This window comes from Sphaeramia orbicularis, chromosome 5, assembly GCF_902148855.1.
Source record: "Sphaeramia orbicularis chromosome 5, fSphaOr1.1, whole genome shotgun sequence".
NCBI lineage: Eukaryota > Metazoa > Chordata > Actinopteri > Kurtiformes > Apogonidae > Sphaeramia > Sphaeramia orbicularis.
The window spans coordinates 10953301-10973432 of NC_043961.1; the positions used below are offsets into that span (position 1 = coordinate 10953301).

Consider the following 20132-nt stretch of genomic DNA (forward strand, 5'->3'; position numbering starts at 1 on the left):
TGCTTTAAGAGTTTCTGAGGTTCATTTCATTATAAAGTGTTTCATCCAGGACCACCGGCTCCCCTCTGGATTCTTGCCATAGTTTCCAGTGCAGTTGGTGGACGTGTCTGAGTGTATTTTGGTTGCATGGCGCAGCAGAGAACGGCATAAGAGCCTCCAGATGTGTGTCGGGCTAAGAGTGACGGGCCTGGGTCTCCGGGGGCCGGGCTGAAGCCCACTGGGAGGGGGGATGAGTGTTTGTGTGCAGGGTCAGCGGGCGGACCCCTCACATAAATACACCGGTGAACAGCTGAGGTGAGGAGCCCTGCACGGGTTCAGTCAATGCAAAGGTTAGCGTGTCCAAACGCAGCAAAATATATGATTAATATGAATGAATTTTACTGATTTGACTTTGTTTTTGTTCATTTTGTTGAATGAAAATAAGCCACAAACGGAACAAAACTGAAGACAGAACTTGTAAAATGGGCAACAAAATGAACAAAAACAACCAATTTTGTTCCGTTTGTGGCTTATTTTGCTCATTTACTTCTTAATTAGTTGATTTATTATTCATTTTTCATCATTTTATTGATCACTGGTTGTTTTTGTTCATTTTTGTTGGCCATTTTACAAGCTTTGTCTTCAGTTTGGTTCAGTTTGTGGCTCATTTTGTTAATTTCCTTCTTAATTTGTTGAGTGATTCTTCATTTTTGATCATTTTATTGATCACTTTGGTTGTTTTTGTTCATTTTGCTGCCCATTTTGCAAGTTTTGTCATCAAAGTGATCAAAAAAATGACAAAAAAATGAATAATAAATCAATTTAAGAAGTAAATGAGAACGGAACAAAATTGAAGACAAAACTTGTAAAATGGGCAACAAAATGATCAAAAACAACCAATTTTGTTCCGTTTGTGGCTTATTTTGCTCATTTACTTCTTAATTATCAACGATCATTTAACGTATTTTACTTATTTTACTTCATTTTTGATCATTTTATTGATCACTTTGGTTGTTTTTGTTAATTTTATTGCCCATTTTACAAGTTTTGTCATCAAAGTGATCAATAAAATGATCAAAAATGAATAATAAATCAACAAATTAAGAAGTAAATGAGCAAAATAGCCACAAACTGAACAAAATTGAAGACAAAACTTGTAAAATGGGCAACAAAATGAAGAAAAACAACCAATTTTTTTCTGTTTGTGGCTTATTTTGTTCATTTACTTCTTAATTAGTTGATTTATTATTCATTTTTTATCATTTTATTGATCACTTTGGTTGTTTTTCTTCATTTTGTTGCCCATTTTGTTCTTTTTTTTTTTTTTTTTCTTAATTTTAGTAAAGTTTTTGCCCATTTTTTCCCCCACCCTATTTATTATTATCTTATTTCTTAATTTTACTGTTAATTTTACAGGCGTCTTTATCAAACTCCATGGGTTGTACTGGTGAATCTGTGTTTTCCTATATTTAATGTAGATGTTCATGAAAACTCAGAGTTAATTCAATGGTTATTATATCAAAACAGAGAAAACTGAAGAAAAAGTTACTTTTTCCGCGAAATATATCATTAAGATGAACGATCATTTAACGTATTTTACTTATTTTACTTCATTTTTGATCATTTTATTGATCACTTTGGTTGTTTTTGTTCATTTTTGTTGGCCATTTTACAAGTTTTGTCTTCAGTTTTGTTAAGTTTGTAGCTCATTTTGTTCATTTACGTGTTAATTTGTTGAGCGATTCTTCATTTTTGATCATTTTATTGATCACTTTGGTTGTTTTTGTTCATTTTGTTGCCCATTTTACAAGTTTTGTCATCAAAGTTATCAATAAAATGATAAAAAAATGAATAATAAATCAACAAATTAAGAAGTAAATGAGCAAAATAGCCATAAACTGAACAAAACTGAAGACAAAACTTGTAAAATGGGCAACAAAATGAACAAAAACAACCAATTTTGTTCCGTTTGTGGCTTATTTTGTTCATTTACTTCGTAATTAGTTGATTTATTCTTCATTTTTTATCATTTTATTGATCACTTTGGTTGTTTTTCTTCATTTTGTTGCCCATTTTGTTCTTTTTTTTTTTTTTTCTTAGTTTTTGCCCATTTTTTTCCACCCTATTTATTATTATCGTATTTATTAATTTTACTGTTAATTTTACAAGTGTCTTTTATCCAACTCCAATCTGAATCTGTTTTCCTATATTTAATGTAGATGTTCATGAAAACTCAGAGTTAATTCAACGGTTATTATATCAAAACAGAGAAAACTGAAGAAAAAGTTACTTTTTCCGCAAAATATATCATTAAGATGAATGATCATTTAACGTATTTTACTTATTTTACTTCATTTTTGATCATTTTATTGATCACTTTGGTTGTATTTGTTCATTTTTGTTGGCCATTTTACAAGTTTTGTTCAGTTTGTGGCTCATTTTGTTCATTTACTTCTTAATTTGTTGAGTGATTCTTCATTTTTGATCATTTTATTGATCACTTTGGTTGTTTTTGTTCATTTTGTTGCCCATTTTACAAGTTTTGTCATCAAAGTGATCAATAAAATGTTAAAAAATGAATAATAAATCAACAAATTAAGAAGTAAATGAGGAAAATAGCAATAAACTGAACAAAATTGAAGACAAAACTTGTAAAATGGGCAACAAAATGATAAAAAACAAACAATTTTTTTCAGTTTGTGGCTTATTTTGTTTATTTACTTCTTAATTTGTTGATTTATTCTTCTGTTTGGTTCATTTTTTCCACCCTATGTATTATTGGGCTTTTTTTTTCATTCGTTTTTATTCATTTTACTTATTATAAAACCAAGTGTCTTTTATCCAACTCCATGGGTTGTACTAGTGAATCAGTGTTTTCCCATATTTAATGTAGATGTTCATGAAAACTCAGAGTAAATTCAAAGGTTATTATATCAAAACAGAGAAAACTGAAGAAAAAGTGACTTTTTCAGCAAAATATATCATTTATATGAACAGTTATTGAACATATTTTACTTATTTTACTTTGCTTTTGTTCATGTTGTTGCAAATTTTACAAGTTTTGTCTTCAGTTTTGCTCAGTTTGTGGCTTATTTTGTTCATTTTCTTCTTAATTTGTTGATTCATTCTTCATTTTAGATCATTTAATTGATCACTTTGGTTGTTTTGTTAATTTTGTTGCCCATTTGACAAGTTTTGTCACCAATTGTGTTCAGTTTGTGGCTTATTTTGTTCATTTTCTTCTTAATTTGTTGATTTATTATTAATTTTTGATCACTTTGGTTGTTTTTCTTCATTTAGTTGCCTATTTTGTTCTTTTTCGCTTCATTTAGGGGAGTTTTTGCCCATTTTTTCACCCTATTTCTTATTGTGCAATTCTTTTCATGTTTTTTCCCTTTTTTTTTCTTTTCATTTTTACATGTATTGACAGAATTAATGCATCAACATTTTAGATCAGTTGATGGTTTTGGTTAAAGGTGGATGAGAAGGTCTTTAAGGGTTCATCATCGTTTTCGGATCAAATGAATTTCTCCATATTTAACCTTTTCTAAGTGATTTATCAACATTTATTATAATATTATCCTCCACTTTTTGGTATTTTACAGTGAAAATCACGTAGAAAATCAGGCTAGATTCCAAGGTCATCATAACGACACCAGGAAAACTTGAGAAAAAATGACTTTTTCAGCAAAAATATTATTAACTAAACATGAAAGCGTCTCCATCCACTGTCATTTATCCAGCTCCATGGGTTTTACTGGTGAACTGATGTGTCCAAATGGGTCATATCTGATGACCATGAAAAATAAGAAACTGTAATTATTTACACGTATTGATCAGATTATTAGAGTGTCTGTTTAGGTCTTTGAGCTTTAACTTTCCGTCAGTACCTTTCATTACCCACTGGTCAAACCCTCTCATAAACTTTCCACACACGACCCGACACTCCTTCACATAAATACACCGGTGAACAGCTGAGGTGAAGTGAGGAGTCCACGTTCGCTGTATTTCCTGACTCGTAGCCGTGCATGCACTGGCTGTAAAACTCACGCATGCATGTAAGAGAAGCATGCACCGTGTAAACACTCAGGCAGGACTTGTTTTTCTGCAGCTCCAACACAAGTTTCAGATTTCTTATTTTAATTTCTCGGTCTTGCATTAAAAACACTGTATTCCATGACTGCCGTTACTGTAAATAGGTTTGATTTGTAATTTTTATATTCTATTATAGTTTATCTTTTATACCAGGGTGCTTCTATGAAACTGGGTCCAGCTTTTTAGACCCAATAATAAAAGACAAATGTAGACATATTTCCCCCCAGGGTGGACCTAATGATGACCTCAAGTCAGAAATGCTGAACATCCCAGGAATATCTTGTAAATCGTTCTATATCAGGACATGCCTGAAGGTAGAGAAAATATGCAGCATCAAGTAACATCTAAGGATTAGCTTTATTTTGAAAAATTACAGATATTTATTTCATATTGGAAGAAATTTGCAATTAATCTTACGTCCACCTAAATTAGACGCCATGCACCACGGACTGTATTTCAATAGTATTCATTCCATTACTGTAACTTTACTGTTGTGGATAAACCTGATCTGCAGTAACATGATTTAGTGGAAATAAATTGATCATTGTTATTACATTGTCATTAACATTTTTCTCTTTAAATTTTTTTTTTTTTTTTTTGGCATATTATCTCCATAAAGTGAGTAACAACTAGTATTAGAATATATTAAAATGTGAGAAAACATCAGATTAGCAGTTTTAAAATGTTCATTTTGTTTTCATCACATTCTGATATTGGTTTATTAAATACATATTTCTTTGCTTCAAAAGTTAAATGCATGGTGTCCAGCTGAGTGGACATTTTGGTAATTCCATGAAAAATAGATTCATAAAAAAAATTCAATTGCATTCTTTTTGGGGGTTTCTTTTCAAGCCTAAAGAGGAATAAAATGAAGGAAAACTAAGATTCTCATAACTCATGCATGAAAGGGTTAATTGTATGATATTTTAGATTAGATTAGATTAGACCTTTATTGATCCCTTAGGAAATTACGTTTCTAGTAGCAGCACAACACCTAACGTATACATTTAAGAAATATTACAAGACAAAAATAAAAAAAAAATAGTAATAACAACAGTAGGGGTGTGTATTGGCAAGAATCTGGTGATACGATACAAATCACAATACTAGGATCACTATACGATAAATCGCAATACTGTTAAAAAGGCCATTTTTTGTTTGTTTCTTTTTTTAAGATGATTATTTCCTTGAAGAATTGAATTACACCTGAAATCTGCACAAATACTAAACAAATTTTTATTTGATCACAACAGGATCTAATGCTATATCACCAAATGTTCCTGTGTTCAAACTTAAATTATGTTTTACAGACATTACAGTTTAAGATCCTGCTCAAATGTTCATATTCTATTAGTTCAGAACTAACATCAGAACATTATTTTTGTGCAATCTTAACAAAGGAACTAACATCTGCCTCTCAGACAGTAAAAAGTGCTTTTAGGATGCTTCAAATAACCATTATTTAATGAAACAGTGTTAAATAATAATAAATAAGATATAAACAATAAAGAAAACCAAAAAACCAAAACGAATCTCCGCCATATCTGCTTTTGAACAAATACCTAAAAATATCGCTACAGTACTTTTTAATATCGATGCAGTATAGTGAAATGAAATATCGCGATATATTGCAGAACCAATATTTTCTAACACCCCTAAACAACAGATTTAAAAAGTGTAGTGAAATCAGGCAATTACAAAGTACTCATGGAAATAAATAACAAAGTAGTAATAATAATAAATAATAATAAAAATATAATGATGTTATATTATAATATGCAGTATGTACATATGCAGTTTAATAATAGCAGAATGACTGATGATAATTCTAATGAGGTGATGATAATAATAATAATAATAATAATAATAATAATAATAATAATAATAATAATAATAATAATAATAATGACAATAATAATAATAATAATAATGACGACAATAATAATAATAATAATAATAATAATAATAATAATAATAATAATAATAATAATAATAATAATAATGACAAGAAGAAGAAGAAGAGGAAAAAGAAGAAGAAGAATGTGCCAGAGAAACGGTATCACAGTTGTCAAGTGAACTGACAATAAAAAAATCTTAGAATCTTGAAAAAAGCTCTGAGTGTTTTCGGACTACCAGTGAGGGGAGGTCAGAGGACTGCAGGGGTCAAAGGTCAGAGGGTGATTTCTCAGACAGAGGGATTCATTGTAGACAGGAAGGTTAAAGACACATGTGGATTCCAACACGTCAGCGTTGGCCAAACACAAGCTCTGGACTCATAAACACTGAAACCCAGCGGGTCCCTCCCCTCAAGGCCGCCCTCCAACCGCTGCAGGTTTTCTTTTCATTATGTTTACACCCCTAAACAAACACGCTCGTGGCTGTGTACACACCAGGCAGATGCGTCCAATACGGGACTGGGTCACCGGACTCTGGCCCATCTCAGACGACTTCTCCCGGAAGAAGAAATACAGCTTGTCGTCATTTCTCTCGGCGCTGTCGGGGATGAGGTGAACATGGACGAAAGTGGGATCTGTGGAAAGAAAACATCTGGATGAAACCTTTTATAAACTCAGTATTTCCTGTTTATCACTTGTTGAAATACAAACATATGCAGCCGCAAGAAGCTTTAGTTCAGTTATACATGTGAGCGTCTGTTTGGATAAAACAGGGGGGGTAAACATACGGCCCGTGGGCCAGAACTAGACCACCAAAGGGTCTAATCTGGACCGTGAAATGCAAAAATTACACTGAAAATTTTCCATAGTATTAACAATTATTATTAACAACAGTCTATTCACCCTTCATAAGAAGAATATTCTCCTACATACATGCAACAGCAACTTTAATCAAATGTGCAATAACTTCTACCTCCCAGTACTTTTATACTTTTATTATTATTATTTCTCTTATACACGACTTTATTTTACAGTGTGTATTTGTGTCTGTTTTTATGTTTTAGATGTGTTTCGTGTCTTTTTTAACTCCGTGACTCAGGGAAACACACAAGAATTCCAGCATACCTATATTGCAATGTATCTGTGCAAATGGCACAATAAAGTCTGTTCTATTCTATTCTATTCTATTCTATTCTATTCTATTCTATTCTAGCCTTTTCTATTCTATTCTATTCTATTCTAACAATTAGGGCCAAATTCAGCCCAGTTCTATCTCAAGTGGGTCAGACCAGAAAAATAATAACAGTAAAAAAAATTCAATTATATTATGAAAATGTTTACATCTACAAAGTATCCTTTAATACATGTGAATAACATGAATAACCACAAACAACCCGAAATCTCTGGAAAAATAAGTGCAATTTTAACAATATTCTGCCTCAGTTTATCAGTTACACATGATCTTCAAATACACAAAACATTTAATAACAGGTATAATATTGGTAAAATTCCACTTAATTTTCTTATGACATTCCAGGTTGTTCATATATGTTCAGGTTATTAATTTTTTTGTGAAAAGATAGTTTATAAATGTAAACGATTAAAGTGATTTAACTTGTTTACACTAAAACAAAGCAAAAAATGTGTATTTGTCATTATTTATAAATTATTATGATAGTATTTTACTTGAGATCATATTGTTCTGTATGTGGAACCTGAACTAAATTATTTTAATATCTTTAATATGATTTTTGCATCCCACGGGCCAGACTGGACCCTTTGGTGAGCCAGTTTTGGTCCACAGGCCATATGTTTGACACCCCTGGGATAAAGTAAGGAAAACCAGCACTGGGTAAAACTGGATGAACTGGATAAAAGCTGTGTGCATCATCATTGACATTTACCATTCAACCATCTGGAGTTATACTGGTCCGTCCTCATGGCGGTCTTCGTCCCCAGGGTCCGGAAAATGGCCGAGTCTGTTCCCATAAAATCAACATAGACTCCGGCGTAGAGTTCACCATCTGAGAAAAAGAGAAAACACTTGAGTTTAGTGACATTCCTCCACTCTGACAGTATTCCAGCACCACCCTTGGCACAAAACAGCAAAGCTTTTATTCCAAAAAGTATATTTAGACCCAAAAATCTCAAGACTCTTCATTCCAGAGTGGAGCAGCTCAGCAGGAACAACTGTCAGCTACACATCTGAAAGTGAACATGCAAACCACCGACCTGCTGGTGAACGGAAACAAGAGGCACCTTTTTTTGTATTTTTACCCCCCCTCCCGAAGGGGAGGCAAGGGGTATTGTTTTTGGTTCACTTTGTTTGTTTGTTTGTTTACACTTTAGCAGCAAAACTACTGGTTGAATTCATACCACATTAGGTTTATAGATTACCAGTGACTCAGAATAGATGTGGTTACATTTTGGGAAAAGTAGGTCAAAGGTCACATTTTTTATGAACTTTTAAAATCTTTTTTTTTTTTTACGCATTTACCTATAATGGACAAAATTTCACGTCTATAAAAACATCAATTTTGTTTCAATTTACTTCAAACTTGGCACATATATAGAAGCAGCTGATATGCTGACATCAGCACATGCATAAACATGATGACATCAGCTGGATCGATGCCAAAATAAACTACAATATGTGAGGGGTGGGATTTGTTCTGCCTGGGACCACTTGTTTATATATTCTTCTTGGATTTTTTTTTTTTTTTTGTCGCTTATGGGTAAGGAACCAAATATGGTAACTTATGGTATTTCACTCTCACTTGTGCTTTTTTCTATCTGTCTTTCTCTTGCACTGGTGTGTTGTACGTTGCTGCTGTCAACTGTGAAACTTCCCCATGGTGGGATCAATAAAGTCTTATCATATCTTATCTTATCTTAAATTATCTTATCATATCATATCTTATCTTATCTCATCTCATATCTCATCCTATCTTAACTTATCACATCATATCATATTTTAACTTATCTTATCTTAAATTATCTTAACTTATATCATATCTTATCATCTTATCTTATCTTATATCATCTTATCCTATCTTTACTTATCTTAAATTATCTTAACTTATCTTAACTTATCATATCTTATCATCTTATCTCAAATCATATCTTATCCTATCTTTACTTATCATATCATATCATATCTTAACTTATCATATCATATCATATCATATCATGTCATGTCATATCATATATCATATCTTATCTTAACTTATCATATCTTATCATCTTATCTCAAATCATATCTTATCCTATCTTTACTTATCATATCATATCATATCATATCACATCTTAACTTATCATATCATGTCATATCATATATCATATCTTATCTTAACTTATCATATCGTATCTCATGTCATCTCATCCTATCCTATCCTATCCTATCCTATCTTATCTTATCTTATCTTATCTTATCTTATCTTATCTTATCTTATCTTATCTTATCTTATCTTATCTTATCTTCACTGACTCAGCTTCCATTGCATAATTCCAGTCTGGGAACACTAAACAATAAACAAAAAGCGTATCCTCTCATAAGTCCTTCCCCAGCCTTCCACAGAGACGTAAAATATGTGTGCAGCCTGACAAATGTACACAACAGCCTTGTTAAGCGGCAGGAAGCCAAGGTGTTGGTCGTCCAGCTGCTGGATGGACTTCACTGGGAGCAGGTGTGACTGTCAGAACTGCACACTGAATGAGGTGGAGCTCAGAAAAACAAAAAAAACCCTGTCCCCTGTCCTGGCTGCGTTATATTCAATGTCATGGTCCTGGGAGCCTCTATACGGAGATTGATGACACGTCATTAAAACGTCCACGGATGATCGGAGGTGTAATGTGGTGAAGAGCCCGGCAGTGAGCGGTCAGTGTTAGTGTACGCTGGTTTTTAATCCTTATCAGCGCCGCCAACAGCGTCCCTTGTACGAGGCTAACTGGTGGAGGCGGGAGGTAAATCCATCTTGGACGACAGCGCCAGTTCCATACTGGTCAGCTGGCATGGCTCTAATGTGGGAAAGCAGTGGCAGTGATTTACACCCGCTGTCTCACCCCACAGAGAGAAGATCGCCTTTCACTGGTGGCAACTGTGTGGTCTGGACCCGACTAAGTGACCTTGGGCAAAGGGACAGAGGGCACGGACGTCCTGAGAGTAAAAATAGACGATGAGCAGACCAGTCCACAATGAACCTGCATGGATGAATGGTCAGAGTTTCTTTTGGTAATTGGATTTTGTTTTCAGAAACAAAAAAAAAACCTAGTGATTAATTGATTTTCGTTTTAAAATAGAAGAATTAAAATTGAATTTCAAGGCGCTTTTCTTTTCAGTGTCAAAACAGAAAACACAGATAACAGCAAAAAGTTCACTAAAAAAGAACAAAAAAGGCAACAAAATGAACCAAAACAACCAAAGTGATCAATGAAATGATCAAAAATGAATAATTAATCAACAAGTGGTACCGTAGTGACAGCATCTGATGTAAACATAACCCAAACCTCTCAGATTTACACAGATTAAAACTATTTCCATTAAAAATGATGCCCTTTTGTAAGGAATGGTCTATATCTTCAGTATAATAACATCCTCATAGAGTGGATTCATGGTCAGTGTATCTTTTGGCAATTGGATTTTCTTTTCAGAAACAAAAGAAAAACTAGTGATTAATTGATTTTCGTTTTAAAATAGAAGAATTAAAATTGAATTTCAAGGTGTTTTTCTTTTTCAGTGTCAAAACAGATAACACAGATAACAGCAAAAAGTCTACTAAAAAAGAACAAAATAGGCAACAAAAACAACCAAAGTGATCAATGAAATTATCAAAAATGAATAACAAAATCAACAGGTGATACTGTAGTGACAGTATCTGATGTGAACATAACCCAAACCTCTCAGATTTACACAGATTAAAACTATTTCCATTAAATATGATGCCCTTTTGTAAGGAATGGTCTATATCCTCAATCTAATAACATCCTCATAGAGTGGATTCAGGGTCAGTGTATCTTTTGGCAATTGGATGTTCTTTTCAGAAACAAAAGAAAAACTAGTGGTTAACTGATTTTCGTTTTAAAATAGAAAAATCAAAATGGAATTTCAAGGTGTTTTTCTTTTCAGTGTCAAAACAGAAAACACAGATAACAGCAAAAACTCCACTAAAAAAGAACAAAAAAGGCAACAAAATGAACAAAAACAACCAAAGTGATCAATGAAATGATCAAAAATGAATAATAAATCAACAGGTGGTACCGTAGTGACAGTATCTGATGTGAACATAACCCAAACCTCCCAGATTTACAAAGATTACAATTATTTCCAGTAAATATGACGGTCTTTTGTAAGGACTGGTCTATATCCTCAGTCTAATAATGTCCTCATACAGTGGATTCATGGTCAGTGTATCTTTTGGTAATTGGATTTTCTTTTCTGAAACAGACGAAAAACTAGTGGTTAATTGATTTTGGTTTTAAAATAGAAGAATTAAAATTGAATTTCAAGGCGATTTTCTTTTTCAGTGTCAAAACAGATAAACCAAATTTTAAAAATGGATTGATTTTCATTTTCTCTTTCTAATAACAAAAAATAAAGTTACTACCTGACAGAAATGGAAAAACAGACTAAAAACGCCTGTTTTTTGGGTTTTTTTTTTTTTCATTTTCTGAGACTGGATGTTGTCATTTTCAAGGAAAGAACATTAATGCAAAGGTCACAAAGAGTCATACAAACGATGGGTTTGTATGAATCTTCCAGTTCACACGAAATCTGGAGTTCATAGACATTCGTGGAAGGAGTATGTCTACGAATCTTTGTATGAACTCGTTAGTACATTTTTGTTTATTTTTCCACCTTATTTATTCTTTTGCAATTTCATTTCTTCTTTTTTTAAAATTATACATATATATGTATATATACAGGGTGGGGAAGCAAAATTTACAATATTTTGAGGCAGAGATTGAAAGACAGTGTATGACCAGTTAGTTTATTGAAAGTCATGAGAACTTATTTGCCACAAAAAAATTGACATAATAGAAAATGTTTTTATTCTATGTGTCCTCCTTCTTTCTCAATAACTGCCTTCACACGCTTCCTGAAACTTGCGCAAGTGTTCCTCAAATATTCAGATGACAACTTCTCCCATTCTTCTTTAATAGTATCTTTAAGAAAGTCGACATTGCTGTGTGATGTTCTATTGGTAGCATGTTCTAAAACGCCCCAAATAGCATAATCCAGAGGGTTTAGATCTGGGCTAGAAGGCGGCCATAAACATGATTCCCAAAAATTGCTAAAGTTGGATTTGTTGCTGTTGTCAACAAGTGTTTTGGTGTTCTTGTGTAAGATTTTAACTTCAAATCATATTTTACTGCATTTCTAACGCTCTTGTTGTCTACCTCAAGTTCAATTGCCATTTTTCTCATGGATTTGGTTGGATCCTTTAGGATTTTGTATTTGAGAGCTTTAATCAAAGCTTTGGTACGTTTTTTGTTGCTTCCTCCACTTCCAGACTTTCTCGTAATAGTTTTGCTCATAGTCATTCTCTTCTTTACATTATAAACAGTCTTTATGGACACTCCAACTATTTTTGAAATCTCCTTTGGTGTGACGAGTGCATTCAGCAAATCACACACTCTTTGACGTTTGCTTTCCCGATTACTCATATGGGCAAAAGTTTCTGAAAAGGTATGGATAATAGTGTTAGGTATGATTATGACATCAATATATGTTTGGTTTCAAAACAATTGACGTAGTGCCTGCTGAGAAAAAACAACTAAATGTTCATTGTACATTTTGCTTCCCCACCCTGTAGAGATATATATATATATATATATATATATATATATATATATATATATATATATATATATATATATATATATATGTACCGTGTTTCCACGGTAACTACAGAGCCTCTGAACGTCCAAATGGGTCACATCTGATGACCATGAAAAGATGAAAAACTGTATTTTACACCAGTTATTTACATGTATCGATAGGATTAATGGATCAACTGCTATTTAACTTTTTATATCAGTAAATTATATCGGTCGCCAGTGGATGTTTGGATCTTTACGGATTAAACAACACTGATAATGAAATGCATCATTGAATTAGCATTATTGTCTTATCCTGATTTATGCGTTGGGGAGTAAAATAATGGATAACAGAGTTTGAACATTGTTAGAAACATCTGATCTAATATAATGTATAAAACACAGGCTGAGTCATGTGATCATGTGATACAGATTAGTTTTAAGACTATTCCCTGAACTACACTAAATATGGAAAAATACCAATTTATTTATAATTTTCCAAAAGATAATAAAGGCACAAAAATAGTCTGTGCATATCCTGGTATTTCATGGTATTTCCCCAGTGGAGGACTCACATATTATACTTGTGTCATCCTAACAAGGGAAAATTCCTTGGGATTTAATGATTAGGCTGATTAGACTAAGCAGCTCACTGTGGCTCATGTGGGAAAAGAAAAGGACACTTGGCTTGACCCGGCTGGACATGTGGATAAATATTTTCTGCGAATGAGGATAATGCCAAAATAATAAAGCCAGGGCAAAGGGCGGCATATTAAGAAATGAAAATCCACAAGGGATGCAAATGTTCGAGCTCCAAAGAATGGAAAATGAGCCTGGCCGGACTTCACAGCCTTTAAACCCGGGCCTGTGTTTCTCATGCGACCGAGTCCAGATGATACTCACTGATCAGAGCTGACACACTGTTGAGCTTGGGGTCGTACGAGCACTTTCCCTTCCCAGATTCCACTTTGCCCGGCTCCAAATGGAAGATCTCCTCCTGAAATGGGAAAATCATATGGAGATGGCAATAAATTCAGCACTCTTCATCTTGTCACAGCGATTCCCTTGTGTGTTGAAAATGAGGCGGCGTACGTGCTCCCTGTGACTCCGCTGGGACCTGAACGGCCTGATGGGGGATGAAGTATTCGAATAATGAGCGTGTGTTCATACAGAAAAATACATGCAGAGGAAACGCAGGAATTTCTAATCCATCTCAGTGCCACTCCTCTGCGAAACAATGTGTCGTGGGCCGTTTCTCTCAGCATAATCAGCTGCATGCCAAATATTTCTTGGCTTCTCAGCGCCGGTGGCTGTGCAGGCCCAGCGCTGACACCTGTAATCCAGCCGGGATGGAGGCTGGATGACGGATGCTCAGCGCTCATGGCATCAACGCACGCAAAGCGCCGAGGTGATTGGCAGGATTTTGCGTATGAGAGCGTGGGGGGAAAAAAAAGATGAAATAATTGGGGCATGCAATGACACGTCCTATGGCCCCGCCCCTTTTTCTCACCCCCGACGGGGACAGAAATGGAGACGTCTCTGTCATTGTCCATCAGTGTTAAAGCAGTAAAGACGGCGTGGAACGGCGCCAAACCCGCAGTTATTTGATCCCGGACACGGCCTTGCACGACTCAGTTTTGATTAAAATCATCGCCCGTGCAAATAGGAAGGTGATGGCAGTGTGGATGACATGTTAAAAAAAAAATAAGACCAATGGCCGTGTGTCTCAAAGGGCATGTTCTATCAAGAATCAGTAACAAGATGAATTTTTGAGGTTGGCAGGTTCTGTTCTATGTTCTAGTCCTATGGTCTGGATGCAGGAGATTGACCTCCCAGTAGAAGTGGGTGGTACTTTCACTGGAGGAGAACTCAACTAATTCAAAGTCCATATATGACTTCTATCAGTGATCAATACAGGATGTATAAGAAAAAAAATATATATACATTTTGAAAAATTACCTCCAGTTCCTCATTTGATAATTTTTGGTCAAGTAAGGGTTAGGGTTAGGCTAACCCTAACCCTACACTGTAAAAAAAAAACAAAAAAACCCCATAAAAAAACGGTATTATTCTGGCAGCAGGGGTGCCAAAAAAATACTGTAAAATAATGGAAAACAACCATCTCATAAAAATACGGTAATTTTCCATTATTAAAACACAGTTTTTTACCCTAACTTTACATGAGATTTTGCTTCTTTTTTTTTTTTTTTTTGCTTTTAAATGTTAACAAAGAATATTTACATGTATTAAAACAATCAAATTACCTATAAATAAATATATAAATATAATTTTCAATGACTAAGTTGTGCAATCCACTGATAAAAACTGTATTTGGACAGTTTATCAGTGTTTATACATGTTATATATTCACAAAAATACATTTATTCAACATTTTTGTTGTGAAACCTCCCGTAATTACACAGGATATTTGTGAATTAACAAACAAGTCTTGTTAAACTTACCGAACAAATACTTGTTTTACGGTTAATTGTCAGTAATTTTATCTAATTTTGTTTATTTATTTTACAGTATTAAACTTTAAATTAATAGTTTAACCTCATAAATAGAAAAGAAATATTTGTAAAATTATGATACATTTGCAAATGTATTTTAACTGTATTTTTCTGTGAAAAAAGAAAAAATTTCTTCTAAAAAATTTAAATTTTATGGTTTTTTACAGTTACAGTTTTTTCGAGTTATTTTACATTTGACGTGTAAAATCACAGTCTATTTTGTCATTGCATTGACATTTTCCTGTATCTTGAAAATACAGGAAAAATCAGTAAAATAAACTCTAATAAATTCTGTTAAATTACAGATTTTTTTTTACAGTGTAACTTGGCCTGTCCTCAGTGACATTTTCAGGCCTAAACAAGTTGAATGAACTTTGAAAGGCAGGAACAGCTGCCATGGGTAAATAAATTAAATTGACATAGTGGCCAAAGTGTTAATGCTGTAACCTGACAGTTTTGTGAAAAACAAGTTGGATGCCCACTGTCCCCTCTCCCATGACCTTTGATTGGATTTAAATCCCACCAATACTTCGCACAAACCAGTTTTAACTTGGATTGCGCAATTTGCCCCTGCTCACTCATGCATGAAAACCTGGGTCTGTAAATTTGGACAAATATCCACCAATCCCCTACCTACTGACATCCATGAAAGAAAATTCCAAAAATTATCAAATGCAGAAATGGGGGTAATATTTCAAAATGTATAGTTTTTTTGATACACCCTGTATTAACTATATTAACCCATAAGGACCCAGTGTTACTTTTGTGGTAGTTCCCAAATGAAATTTTCTCCATATTTAACTTTCTTCAAGTGATTTATCGCCATTTATTGTAATATTATCTTTTATATTTTGTGTTTTTTCAGTGAAAATCAGGTATTTTCCTATATTTAAATTACTAATCATGTAGATGTTCATAAAAGCCAGATTAAAGTTGAGGGTTATTATATCAAAATCAAAGAAAACTGAAGAAAAACTGACTTTTCGGCCTCTTGTTGCCCATTTCGTTCTTTTTTTAACTTCGTTTTAGTAGAGTTTTTGCCGATTTTTTCACCCTAATTACTATTGTGTAATTCTTTTCATTCGTTTTGATTCCTTTTGCTTATTATTTAATAAATATGAAACCAAGCATCTTCATCCAACTCCATGGGTTTTACTGGTGATACTGGTGATTTACTGGTTATAATATTATATATCTATATTTAGCATTTTTCACTGTAAATCAAGTATTTTCCTTTATTTAATTTCCTATATTTGCTTTATATGTTCATGAAAACTCTCAACTGTCATTGATCCAACTCCATGGGTTTTACTGGTGAATCAATGTTGTAGAAGATGATGGTGTTTCCATGGTAACTACAGAGCCTCTGAACATCCAAATGGGTCATATCTGATGACCATGAAAAGATGAAAAACAGTATTTTACACCAATTATTCTCATGAATTGATAGGATTAGTGGATCAACAGTTATTAAACACTTTAGATCAGTAGATGGTTTTGCTCAAAGGTGGATGTTTAGGTCTTTAAGGGTTAACAGACTAATATCATTGTCCCCAAACATTAGTGTTTGTTTCAGCAGAGTTTTGGACATCATAGTTTCTGGCTCAAATTAATATTTCTCAACATTTAATCTTTCAGAAGTTGTTTAATGTCATTTATTTTACTGTTATCCTCCAAAGTTTGTATTTTACGGCGAAAATCATGTTTATTGTAGTACAATTTTGCTTATTTCTCCACCTTATTTATTCTTTTGTGATTTCTTTGATCCTTTGTTTAAAATTATTATTTAATATATATACCATTGCGGAAAAATTTATTAGACCATCAAAAGTCATCAAAATCAATGGTTATGCAATCAAGTACTAACTCCTGTGTGTATCATGTGACTAAAACAGACAGAGAAGAAAACATGGAATGTCTAAAAGCACTGTTTTTGACAGTACAATGTCATAGATATTGATGTAAGAACTGAAGTGATTTTGGTTTTTATCAAGAAAACATGGAAAATGGATAGATATCAGCTCTGAAATAAAACTACTATGAGCTATTTTTTTTTTAAACATTTTTGCTTATTTTTCCACCTTATTTATTCTTTTGTGATTTCTTTGATTCTTTTTTTATTATTATTATTTAATATAGACCGTGACGTCTGTAGACAGTGGAAGTTTGGGTCTTTATGGGTTAATATATCGAACCATTTCCCTTTCACAAACCATCAAAATATGGACCATTATAAGTAAAGGAAATTATTTCATATTTCAAAAAGTCGTCAAAAACTCAGATGTCTAACTTTCTCAAGGAAGCTACACATAAAATTTGAAATGAATCCGACCATGCATTTCGTCAAGAAGATGTTTGAAGAAGTTGCTAACGAAGACAACGATGACGGCGCCTCTGGCCACAAACATTTACGTGTACATTCTGAATTTACAACCTTCCCTTTATAAGATGCAATATATCCAACAACGGTCCGATTTCACTTCATTCCACTTCACCTAAGGCCGTCACGTACTTCAGACGTCCTTTTCTGTGCTTCCAAGTGCTTGGAGAGCTCAAACAGTGGAGACATGTTCAAGTATGTGACTTTTTATTTCCTTTGCGGTGCAGCTAGTTGGCTACAGATGGCTGGTGTTTGCTCTGAGCTAACACAGCCTGCTGTGGGAGTGGGTCAGATGAACACTAGTCCTGCCGCCTCTGTGGGAGAGACTGCACCACATTCCTGTAGAAGGTGGAGGGTTGGGGTGGGGGTGGGGGGGCTGAAGGGTGGGACGTCCTGCATGGTGTCCGATAAGACGGATGAATGGTATCTAGTATCTGCGGCTACAGACAAGGCCGGTGTGCAGAAACCAATATGCCATGCACTGAACACCCACTTAATTGAATTCATGCCCGGTGAAAGTCAACAGCATTTTTATCAGCCCGAGAAGCCATTTGTACATGATAACCCAGCTCTCATGCAAAATGTGGCATTTAGAATAAATGACAAGCACAAAAAGGACACTGACAGATGCAAAGGGTGATCAGACAAAGGAAATATGAGTAAAACACCGAATGGAATTAAATTAAATCCACATGAGATAGGACTTTAAAAAAAAAAAAAAAAAAAAGATGCATGCTAAATGTTATGGTGATAAATGACGGCGACGTGGACGGCCATGACACATGAATAGAGAATGAGCGTGCTGATGGCGACCGCGAGCCCGGGCGGCGTGCAGGGCCGCGGCAGCAGACATCATCGCCCACATCGCACCTTTAATCCGAGAGTGTCGTGCACCGCGCTGGGTTCGGCTGCACGGCTAGCGCGTCCTCTGGCCTGGGCCATCTGAAGATACATGGACGTCTAAAACAGGAAACAGCAACAACAGTCCGGAGGTTACGCCACCGCTGGAGGAGCTCGCAGATTGACAACCTCCCCAAAGTGAACACAAAGCAAGTGCATGGAGTAAACATAGTGTATATGTGTGTGTTTGTGCAGGGAAAGTGTGCAGCTCAGTGTGACCACATGGTGGAAAAGACAACACTATGAGTTCTCCTTCCTTTGGTTGAGTCAATAAAGACCCTCACTGTATGGAATGCACATTCCTGTCAAAGCTGTTGCACAAGCAAAACATGTGGTCATTACAGTTTACAAATCTACCAGGCTGGATTTTTGGCACTTCAGATATTTTAGGGATTGGGTGCTTCTATGAAACTGGGTTTATTTTGGTATCTGGCACTTTTCCAGCTTTTTAGACCCGATAGGTAAAGAGAAATTTAGACATATTTCCCGCCAGGATGTACCTAATGATGAACTCAGATGAATGCAAAAAAAATTATACTCTTGCTCCGAGCCATCCCAAAATTAATGAATTTTTAATAAAATATTGGGGCCAAAAATAGGATATGAAAAGCTACCTAGGTGTCAGTGCATTTGATCTGAAAACATGGCTGGAAACGGTCTTATATAAACTATAAATAAAGACACTGTGTTAAATTTGTCGGTCCTAGTAGTTTTTCTAATCCAGACGTGGGTTTTTCATGAATCTCAGTCTCATTCCAGGTTTTGTGTATAACCCATCGTGTCCACTTGTGTTACATGCAGAACCTGCCCATTTAAACGCATGTGAATCGCAAATAATTTTGCAACAGCGGTCATTTTTGTGAAACACTGCCTTGCGTAATTAGTTCGATTCCCAAAATGTACCTGAGAGAATAAAAAGATATTCGAACAAATAGTAGCGTGTAATTTTCGTGTCCTTTCTACCATGTTACATGCAGATTTTTGTCTAAAAATAATTTTAAAATAATATAAAAATGTGTTTTATCTGAAAAATAGTTTCTCTTTTATCTCAGTAAATGTTTATTTTTAAAATAGACCCAAAGTGCTTCTAACCTCGCTTCATAACATTAGTCTGCATCTGGTTTGAATTTTTAGTTCCCATGTCCTGTTTTTAGGACCAGTTTCTTGGAAGCACCCACCACTATTTTGTTCTATTTTTACTTTTTTTTATTTTAAAACCCTTTCATGCATAGTGATCTATTCAAAGCTGTTCTCTTCTGTATTCATTTTGGTACCTGGCACTTTTCCAGCTTATTTAGACCCAATAATAGAAGAGAAATTTAGACATATTTCCCCCCAGGATGTACCTAATGATGACCTCAGATAAATGTAAAAAAAATTATATTCTTGCTCTGAGCCATCCCATAATTAATGAATTTTTAATAAAATATTGGGGCCAAAAATAGGACCAAAATTAGGACAGGAAAAACTATCTCGGTGTCAGTGCATTTGATCGGAGAACATGGCTGTAAATGGTCTTGTATAGACTATAAATAAAGACACTGTGTTAAATTT

The 20132-nt window shown here is 34.3% G+C and overlaps 1 protein-coding gene across 2 annotated transcripts in view; it reads right to left on the minus strand.

The window, feature by feature from the left end:
• The window catches only part of LOC115419638 (semaphorin-3F-like), a 171641-nt gene that overhangs the window by 37000 nt on the left and 114509 nt on the right, over positions 1-20132 (minus strand). Inside the window, exons 6-9 of one of the 2 annotated variants that reach the window (XM_030134529.1) lie at positions 18549-18638; positions 13689-13782; positions 7874-7993; positions 6465-6604 (exon numbers count right to left, since the gene is read on the minus strand). In XM_030134529.1, the coding sequence (XP_029990389.1) occupies positions 6465-6604; positions 7874-7993; positions 13689-13782; positions 18549-18638 (444 nt within the window). The remainder of the gene's footprint in view (positions 1-6464; positions 6605-7873; positions 7994-13688; positions 13783-18548; positions 18639-20132) is intronic. The other variant, XM_030134530.1, reaches the window with a different exon arrangement.